We start from the raw sequence: 10,611 nt of genomic DNA on the forward strand, positions 1-10,611 counted from the left end.
AACGTCCTTCAGCCGTATTGACAACGGAAATATTGGTGTATATATAACAATTTGAATTTGCAGGTTTAAATCGTAATCCTTCTTCAACTTGGATCTAGCTGTATCACCCAGTGCTTGTGCACGTCCATCAAATATCATTTACTCTTCTCTCACTGTCACGGTATGAGTGAGATCGTTTCTTTTTGATTCATTTTGTAACTTTCACCTGACGTCGCGTTCCAATAAACACCATGCGATCAAAAGTATCCGGACACCTCCAAAAACATACTTTTTTCATATTATGTGCTTGTGCTGCCACCTACTGCTAGATTATATCAGCGACCTCAGTAGTCATTAGACATCGTGAAAGGGCAGAATAGTGCACTCTGCGGAACTCATGGACTTCGAACGTGGTCAGGTGATTGGCTGTCACTTTTGTCATACGTCTGTACGCGAGATTTCCACACTCCTAAACATCCCTAGGTCCACTGTTTCCAATCTGATAGCGAAAAGGGAACGTGGATGGACACGTACAGCAAAAAAGCGTACAGGCCGACCTTGTCTGTTGATTGACAGAGACCGCCGACAATTTAAGCAGGTCGTAATGTGTAATAGGCAGACATCCATCCAGACCATCACACAGGAATTACAACCTGCATCAGGATCCACTGCAAGTACTATGACAGTTAAGTGGGAGGTGAGAAAACTTTGATTTCATGGTCGAGCGGCTGCAACGACGTCACGCTTGACGTAAGGAGTATAAACACTGGACGACTGAACAGTGGAAAAACGTTGTGTGGAGTGACGATTCACAGTAAACAAAGTGGCGATCCGATGGCAGGGCGTGGGTATGGCGAACGCACGGTGAACGTCATCTGCCAGCGTGTGTAGTGGCAACAGTAAAATTCGGAGGCGTTGGTGTTCTAGTGTGGTCGTGTTTTATGGGGGGGGGGGGAGGGTTGCACCTCTTGTTGTTTTGCGTGGCACTAGCACATACAGGCCTAGATACATGTTTTAAGCACCTTCTTGCTTCCCATTGTTGAAGAGCGATTCGGGGATAACAATTGCATCTTTCAGCACGATAGAGCACCTGTTCATAATGCACAACCTGTGGTTGAGTGATTACACTACAATAACCCCTGTAATGGACTGGCCTCCACAAAGTCCTGACCTGAATCCTATAGAACACCTTTGGGATGTCTTGGGACGCCGACTTCGTGCCAGGCCTCACTGACTGACATCAATACCTCTCTTCAGTGCAGCACTCCATGAAGAACGGGCTGCCATTCCCCAAGAAGCCTTCCGGTATGTGATTGAATGTATGACTATGAGAGTGGGAGCTGTCATCAAGGCTAAGGGTGGGCCAACACCAAACTGCATTACCGATGCAGGGCACCACGAAATTGTAATTCATTTTCAGCCAGGTGTCCATATACTTTTGATCACATAGTCTAAGTCGTGCCATGTGTATCAAACTTGTGTTTAAGTACAGACCATCGCAGTCACATTTCAGACACAGTTCTTAAGTGGAGATAAATATCTTCACTTCTCCTGCTGCATTCTGCCTGTTTTTCTATAACATTTATAGCATTTTCCTAGATAAATGTAACGGGCGATCAAGAAGCTTCCGTTAGAAGGTCGTATAGTCCAGAGTCGGAATGCCAATCAGGCAAAACCACCTTGAGCATTGAGGCAATCGTCCCACCGACACACCAGGTTGAACATACCTGTTTGGTAAAACAGTGCGTCCTGCTACGTGAAGAACTCCATAACTCCCTGTTGCACATCCTCGTCTGCCCGGAGTCGTCGACTCTTCAAGTCGTTTCTTAAGGGAACGGAGGCGTCATAATCACATGGGGAGAGATCAGGACTACAGTAATCGAGTGTATCCCAGCTGAGTTGGTGTAGCTTCTGGGTTACATTTGCGAAATGGGGATATGCATTATCATGCGAGCAGTACAGAACTTGACGCACATTTCAAGGAGACGTGCTGCCGCATACAAATTCTCCATTATCTGACAGGTCTACCAGTGTTTGTCGTTCGGCAGACAAGACAAGATAAACAGCACGTTGGCCCCGTTTGAACGCAGTTGGTAATAACGTCGGCATAGTTCATGTTGTCACATTTACCGCACGCACGTTGGGAAGACACGTGTGACACACTAGTCACTTCCCGCATGGAAGTCGCGCTGTGTTCCATATACGCTGCATCAACGTCCACAAACGGAAACTTTTTTATTTGCCCCTTATATATCACCACGCAATCTACATCTACATCTACATGATTACTCTGCAATTCACATTTAAGTGCTTGGCAGAGGGTTCATCGAACCACAATCGTACTATCTCTCTACAATTCCACCTCTGAACAGCGCGCGGGAAAAACGAACACCTAAACCTTATGTTCGAGCTCTGATTTCTCTTATTTTGTTTTGATGATCATGTAGGTTGGGCTCAACAAAATATTTTCGCATTCGGAAGAGAAAGTTGGTGACTGATATTTCGTAAATAGATCTTGCCCCGACGAAAAACGTCTTTGCTTTAATGACTTCCATCCCAACTCGCGTATCATATCTGCCACACTCTCTCCCCTATTACGTGATAATACAAAACGAGCTGCCCTTTTTTTTGCACCCTTTCGATGTCCTCCGCCAATCCCATCTGGTAAGGATCCCACACCGCAGAGCAATATACTAACAGAGGACGAACGAGTGTAGTGTAAGCTGTCTCTTTAGTGGACTTGTTGCAACTTCTAAGCGTCCTACCAATGAAACGCAACCTTTGGCTCGCCTTCCCCACAATATTATCTATGTGGGGTCTTTCCAACTGAAGTTGTTCGTAATTTCAACACTCAGGTACTTAGTTGAATTGACAGCCTTGACAATTGTACTATTTATCGAGCAATCGAATTCCAACGGATTTCTTTTGGAATTCAAGTGGATCACCTCACACTTCTCGTTATTTAGCGTCAACTGCCACCTGCCACACCATACAACAATCTTTTCTAAATTCCTTTGCAACTGATACTGGTCTTCTGATGACCTTACTAGACGGTAAATTACAGCATCATCTGCGAACAACCTGAGAGAACTTCTCAGATTGTCACCCAGGTCATTTATATACACTCCTGGAAATGGAAAAAAGAACACATTGACACCGGTGTGTCAGACCCACCATACTTGCTCCGGACACTGCGAGAGGGCTGTACAAGCAATGATCACACGCACGGCACAGCGGACACACCAGGAACCGCGGTGTTGGCCGTCGAATGGCGCTAGCTGCGCAGCATTTGCGCACCGCCGCCGTCAGTGTCAGCCAGTTTGCCGTGGCATACGGAGCTCCATCGCAGTCTTTAACACTGGTAGCATGCCGCGACAGCGTGGACGTGAACCGTATGTGCAGTTGACGGACTTTGAGCGAGGGCGTATAGTGGGCATGCGGGAGGCCGGGTGGACGTACCGCCGATTTGCTCAACACGTGGGGCGTGAGGTCTCCACAGTACATCGATGTTGTCGCCAGTGGTCGGCGGAAGGTGCACGTGCCCGTCGACCTGGGACCGGACCGCAGCGACGCACGGATGCACGCCAAGACCGTAGGATCCTACGCAGTGCCGTAGGGGACCGCACCGCCACTTCCCAGCAAATTAGGGACACTGTTGCTCCTGGGGTATCGGCGAGGACCATTCGCAACCGTCTCCATGAAGCTGGGCTACGGTCCCGCACACCGTTAGGCCGTCTTCCGCTCACGCCCCAACATCGTGCAGCCCGCCTCCAGTGGTGTCGCGACAGGCGTGAATGGAGGGACGAATGGAGACGTGTCGTCTTCAGCGATGAGAGTCGCTTCTGCCTTGGTGCCAATGATGGTCGTATGCGTGTTTGGCGCCGTGCAGGTGAGCGCCACAATCAGGACTGCATACGACCGAGGCACACAGGGCCAACACCCGGCATCATGGTGTGGGGAGCGATCTCCTACACTGGCCGTACACCACTGGTGATTGTCGAGGGGACACTGAATAGTGCACGGTACATCCAAACCGTCATCGAACCCATCGTTCTACCATTCCAAGACCGGCAAGGGAACTTGCTGTTCCAACAGGACAATGCACGTCCGCATGTATCCCGTGCCACCCAACGTGCTCTAGAAGGTGTAAGTCAACTACCCTGGCCAGCAAGATCTCCGGATCTGTCCCCCATTGAGCATGTTTGGGACTGGATGAAGCGTCGTCTCACGCGGTCTGCACGTCCAGCACGAACGCTGGTCCAACTGAGGCGCCAGGTGGAAATGGCATGGCAAGCCGTTCCACAGGACTACATCCAGCATCTGTACGATCGTCTCCATGGGAGAATAGCAGCCTGCATTGCTGCGAAAGGTGGATATACACTGTACTAGTGCCGACATTGTGCATGCTCTGTTGCCTGTGTCTATGTGCCTGTGGTTCTGTCAGTGTGATCATGTGATGTATCTGACCCCAGGAATGTGTCAATAAAGTTTCCCCTTCCTGGGACAATGAATTCACGGTGTTCTTATTTCAATTTCCAGGAGTGTAGATCAGGAACAGCAGAGGTGCTAGGACGCTTCCCTGGGGAACACCTGATATCACTTCAGTTTTACTCGATGATTTTCCGTCTATTACTACGAACTGCGACCTTCCTGACAGAAATATGGAATCAATGGCCGCCCCTGTCGATAGCGGCCATTACTTCGTGCGAATAAAGAGCTAGCTGCGTTGCACAAGAACGATGTTTTCTGAGACCATGCTGATTACGTATCAATAGATCGTTCCCTTCGATGTGATTCATAATGTTTGAATACAGTATATGCTCCAAAACCCTACTGCAAACCGACGTCAATGATATAGGTCTGTAGTTCGATGGATTACTCCTACTACCGTTCTTAAACACTGGTGCGACCTACACAATTTTCCAATCTGTAGGTACAGATCTATCGGTGAGCGAGCGGTTGTATATGTTTGCTTAGTAGGGAGCTACTGTATCAGCGTAATCTGAAAGGAACCTAATCGGTATACAATCTGGACCTAAGGACTTGCGCGCATTAAGCGATTTGAGTTGCTTCGCAACCCGTAAGGTATCTACTTCTAAGAAACTCATGCTAGCAGCTGTTCGTGTTTCAATAGTAGAAATGTACCAATTTGCAGAAATGTAATTCTCGATTAAAACCGACATTCTCGGCTGTTAGGAAACGGTAGTGTAATAATATATTCTGTTAATGTAAAGTCAGAACGCAAGATAATTGACACAGTAACGAGACCACAATATGCCGTCTGTTTTCCAACAGCCAGGTGGCAATTAACCTCAGTGAGTAAAAAATTATTTCAGTCTCTTCGAATACTTCAAACGTAAGAACATTTGCTGTATGTTTCTTTGAGGTATTTGACCGACTGAAAGCGGAAGTGCGCCAGCAACCAATAAAATAGTGCTGGAGAAATTTTAAACATAAGAATAACAGTAAAAGCTTCCTTTTGTAGAAGACTTTCACGCAGTCTAAACGGAGAAACAGCAGTGAAAATGTTTGTTGTGTAGTAGACGCTAACGTAAGTACGCAGGAAGAAAACGCCTACAGGAATTCAATAGCACTCAGTTCAAGAACGCGGCCCCCATTTTGTAAACATCGGTTATGCAAAGTATCTTCGATGCCAGAATGGAAAATAAGTGATCAGACATTCCTTAGTTCGCTGAACTTAAAGAACGGAAACGATAGCCGGCCACGGTGGTCTAGCGGTTCTGGCGTTACAGTCCGGAACCGCGGGACTGCTACGGTCGCAGGTTCGAATCCTGCCGCGGGCATGGGTGTGTGTGATGTCCTTAGGTTAGTTAGGTTTAAGTAGTTCTAAGTTCTAGGGGACTTATGACCTAAGATGTTGAGTCCCATAGTGCTCAGAGCCATTTGAACGGAAACGATAAGTAAACATGTGTGTGTGTGCGTGTGTGTGTGTGTGTGTGTGTGTGTGTGTGTGTGTGCTAGGATACGGCGAGCAGTTTTTGTTTGGGCACAAAAGATTCGTACTTTTTTTTCTCCCTAGAGAATGAATTCTTATTTTGTATTTACTACTCCGCTCCATGATGTGTGAGTCTTATCACTTTAACTTGGACTGACAGATTCTGAGAATGCGGGCTCTGTTTTAGTAAAATCTAAAAAGACAGCACTTGAGAAACAAGGCACCAGTTCAACCTATGTTAATGTACTGAAGAACATAGACGTCAGTGCTACAAGTGTCATTAGTCTTCATCCAAAGAAAACGAAATTCAAAATTGAAAGTAGAGTCATGCATGGACGTTCTGTATCGGTAGAACTCTTCTCTGCAATCAAAGAGAGCTTGTCAGATTCTCAAATTGGGAAAGTATTGAAGACATACATCTTATTGTAACACAAATGATTTACCTTTTTGCTGATTTTTTTTTATTAGGCCTGAAAGTCAGTTACTGCTGGGCTATGATAATGTATGAACAACACATTGAAGAGAAAAAGTAGAAAATATGTGGATAAATATTTACGGCAGATTTCTAATAGTACCTGATATATACAAGGCATCTGGATGGTTGTGCTTCCAGGACTCTGTAGCCATACACAGCTGCTAATAATACATGACAAAAGAAGCAAAATAAAACAAGAGGAAGTCTATTTGAGGTCCTAAAATTAGAAGACGAGTTTTTAATATTTCTAACTGTACCTCGCACAAATCTAAAATTCACTATTTCAGAAATCTATGTCAGTAGGGATTTCTAGAGTTTCCGGCCACTGCACACCAAGTAATGCATCTTATTGTTAGTAATACTTACGATAAAAGTTTCTAGTTGATGTTGTGTAACTTCATAATGATGTATTGTTTCACCACATAATTAAATCTTTACAGGTCAGAGGAGCAAGGTTAAAAGTGTAGACTTCATGAATGGAGAAAAACATTATAAAGGCTTTTATTCATTAATGATAATGGCCATTAATTTGGAGTTGCTAGTCGCCCATCGGGCGCCTCCCTGGGTGGCGGATAGGGGAACGCTCACCAGATAGGGTGGGTACTGGGGAAATAAAATACCCAGGGCGGACCAAAACTAGCAAGCGTCCGCCCCTCTAACAAAGTAAGGGGGGTGGCGGCAGGAAGGGCATCCGGCTGTAAATACATTGCCAAAACAAGAGGAATGATGGATGCTTCTCGTGGTAAATGTTCCGGAGTAATAGCCTCCCATTCAGATCTCCGGGGGAGGCGTTTTGCGAAGGATCCAAAGGTGTTCAAGATCAGAGTGGCAACTCTAAACGTGGGAACGATGACGGGAAAGAGAAGAGAGATAGTAGACATGATGCAAAGGAGGAAGATAAAGGCTTTATGTGTGCAAGAGATCTTAGCTGAAGGCTATAAGCTACTTTATAGTACTGCAAGCCCGGAATCAAGAAATGGAGTTATTTTGCACAGAGAGCTTCAAGAAGAGGTATGTGAAGTCAGCAGGGTAAATCATAGGATCATGTATGTTAAGATGATGTTTGGCGGAGAAATGGTAACAGTGCTGACAGCCTATGCACCCCAAGCGGGATGTTCGGAGGACGAGAAGGAAAAATTTTGGAGAGATTTAGATGGAGTAATGGTCGGAATACCAGAGAATGAAAGAGTGATAGTCGAAGGAGGTCTAAATGGTCATGTTGGCGGAAGGAAAGGTGGGGAAGAAAGGTGGCATGGAGGATTGGGGTATGGCGAGAGAAATGAGGAAGGAAAAAGGTTAGTGGAGTTTGCAGTGGCTTTTGATCTAGTGATTACGAATACCGACTTCCAAAGAAAAAGAGAAAAACTAATAACACACAAGAGTCGCGAAAATAAAAACCAAATTGATTACATATTATGTAGAAGGAAAAATCGTGGGGAGGTGCGAAATACTAAGGTCATATACGGTGAAGGAATAGCAACACGAGTTGATTGTAGCGGATTGTGAGATGAAAGTATGTGAAAGACAGAGGCACATAAATCAATGTAAAAGGAAAATTAAGTGGTGGAGATCAAAGAATAAAAATTTGAGAGAGGAGTTTAATGAAAAAGTACTGGGAGAGAGTGTGCAGGAGTGGTGGAAAGTAAATAGGGAGGAAGTGTTTGGGTTAACATCTGGCAGAGCGGTGCCAAGAGATAAGGAAGCATGGTGGTGGAATGAAGAGGTGCAGAAAGTTGTGAAGGAAAAGAAAGACGCTAAGAGGAAGTGTGATATGTCTGGAAGTGCTGAGGATGGGCAAGCGTACAAAAGTGCAAAGAAGGAGGCAAAACGAGCCTTGGCTAAAGCTAAAGCTGAATCAGTAAGGGAGGCATACGAACAACTACAGAAAAATCAGCATATGAGACAACTGATACGGATAGGCAAATCAAGAGATAAAGCTTCTAAGGATCTAACAGCAATAAAACAAATGAAAGATGAAACAGGAATAATTCTACACGACCATGGAAAAATAATCCAAAGGTGGTTGAATTGCTGAATGAAGAAAATTTAAGACTGAAAACTGAGGAAGGAGGTGCAAACGAAGGCTTAACGATGGAAATAAGTAGAGATGGAATCGAACGGGCAGTTGAAAAAATAAAAAATGGGAATGAAGTTGGGCCAGACCAGATCCCCGTTGAGGTATGGAAGTGTCTCCGTAAAAAGGGAATTGAACTCCTTTGGGATTTAATGAAGAAGATTTGGCGACAGGAGGAGAACTAGTGTACTGATCCCAATATTTAAGGGGAAAGGTGATGTGCAGGACTGCAGCAACTACAGAGGTATTAAACTGATGGCACACACAATGAAAATTTGGGAAAGAGTTATAGAAGCAAGATTATGCAAACAGACTGTGGTGTGTGAAGAACAGTTTGGGTTCATGCCTGGAAGAGGAACGACTGATGCAATACATGCTTTAAGGCGGATAGTGGAGAAACACGGGCCGGCCAGAATGGCCGAGCGGCTTTAGGTGCTACAGTCTGGAACCGCGCGGCCGTTACGGTCGCAGGTTCGAATCCTGCCTCGGGAATGGATGTGTATGATGTCCTTAGGTTAGTTAGGTTTAAGTAGTTCTAAGTTATAGGGGACTGATGACCTCAGAAGTTAAGTCCCATAGTGCTCAGAGCCATTTGAACCATTTTTTTGAGAAACACGGGGAGCTACAAGCCGATCTACTAATGGCTTTCATTGATTTGGAGAAAGCATATGACAGAGCCCCAAGAGACGAAATATGGAGAAGCATGAGAGTGCAGTGCGTGCCAGAGAAGTATGTGAGGCTAGTGAAGGAAATGTACAGAGGAGAGCAGTGAGAAGTAGTGTGGGCATGGCAAAGGAGTTTCCAGTAAACGTAGTGTTACATCAAGGGTATGCACTTAGTCCCTACCTCTTTGACCTTATTATGGCTGTGCTGGTGAAAGATGTGAAGAAGGTAGCGCCGTGGAATATGATGTTTGCGGATGATGTGGTTCTTTGTCAGCAGAGCATCGACATACTTGAGAAAAAGCTGGAGGATTGGAGGAAGACACTAGAAGAAAGAGGGATGAAAATTAGCAAGGACGAAGTCAGAATATTTAGCACTGACGGATGTGCAGATGAGGTCTTGCAAGATCCAGGAGGATGAGCTGAAATCGGTCTCTAAATTTAAATACCTGGGGTCGGAGGACTGGAAAGCGAGGAAAATGAGTGGAGTGTTGTGTGACAAGAATGTGAGTATTGGGTCGAAAAGGAAAGTGTACAAGTCGGTGGTAAGGCCTGCTATGATATACAGGGCAGAGACATGGCCAATCACAGTAGCCCAGGAAAGGAAGATGGAAGTGGCGGAAATGAGGGTACTGAGGTGAATGTGTGGGGTAACAGGGAAGGACAGGATTAGAAATGAATTGGTTAGAGGAGCTGTGAAAGTGGGACCCACAGGGAAAAAGATACAAGAGAGCAGACTAAGGTAGTAAGGACACCACCAGATAAAAGGGGAAGATTATGTCGCAAACAGAGTTGAAGATATAAAGACTGAAGGAGCGAAAGGAGAGGAAGACCGAAGATGAGGTGGATGGTTAAGATATCCGGGGACCTAAGGGAGAAAGGATGGAAGAAGGAAGAGGCAACGGGTGCAGTACTATGGAGGAGAAGGATCCAGAAGAGCAACGCCGACCCTACGTGACGTGGGACAAGACGACGATAAAGAAGAAGAAGAAGAATGGCCATTAAACCATTTAACTTGCAACGTGCATTGTGTAAGTTTCCTGGTACAATAGTTTGATCGTCAAATTCGTGGCTATTCACTCATTTTCCATAGCCAGATGCAGAGTGAAAACAATTCTGAGGCACTGTACCTTTTTCCAGGGGTTACCAAATCACCAGAGCTGATGTGATGGGCGCAGCGTGAACTTTACAAGGAACAGCAGGCTTTGCACCAACACTGGGATTTGTTCTTTAACGTGTCTCACCTGAACAAAACAGACGCTACAACACATACCAAGCTCACATGTCAAAGTGATATAGTTCGAAAGTAATTGTCTCAGTCACAACATACGTCGTTCTAAATGTAATAAAATACCTTCTCACTTTAGGTCATTACAAACTCCGAAACACAGCTAGTTACAGTGAACAATTCAGTAAGGGAAATTAGATGTTTAAGTAATTGCCGATCCAGTTTAGAGCAACGATA

At 45.3% G+C, this 10,611-nt stretch overlaps 1 protein-coding gene across 1 annotated transcript; it reads left to right on the plus strand.

Annotated features, from left to right (window-relative positions):
* Positions 1-7,259: 7,259 nt before the first annotated feature.
* Positions 7,260-10,310, plus strand: LOC126484917 (uncharacterized). Its single transcript, XM_050108518.1, has 3 exons — positions 7,260-7,705; positions 8,091-8,268; positions 10,287-10,310. The coding sequence occupies exons 1-3, from the start codon at positions 7,260-7,262 to the stop codon at positions 10,308-10,310; spliced, it is 648 nt and encodes a 215-aa protein (XP_049964475.1).
* Positions 10,311-10,611: the final 301 nt, after the last annotated feature.

The sequence above is a fragment of the Schistocerca serialis genome, chromosome 6 (genome assembly GCF_023864345.2).
Source record: "Schistocerca serialis cubense isolate TAMUIC-IGC-003099 chromosome 6, iqSchSeri2.2, whole genome shotgun sequence".
NCBI classification, from domain to species: domain Eukaryota; kingdom Metazoa; phylum Arthropoda; class Insecta; order Orthoptera; family Acrididae; genus Schistocerca; species Schistocerca serialis.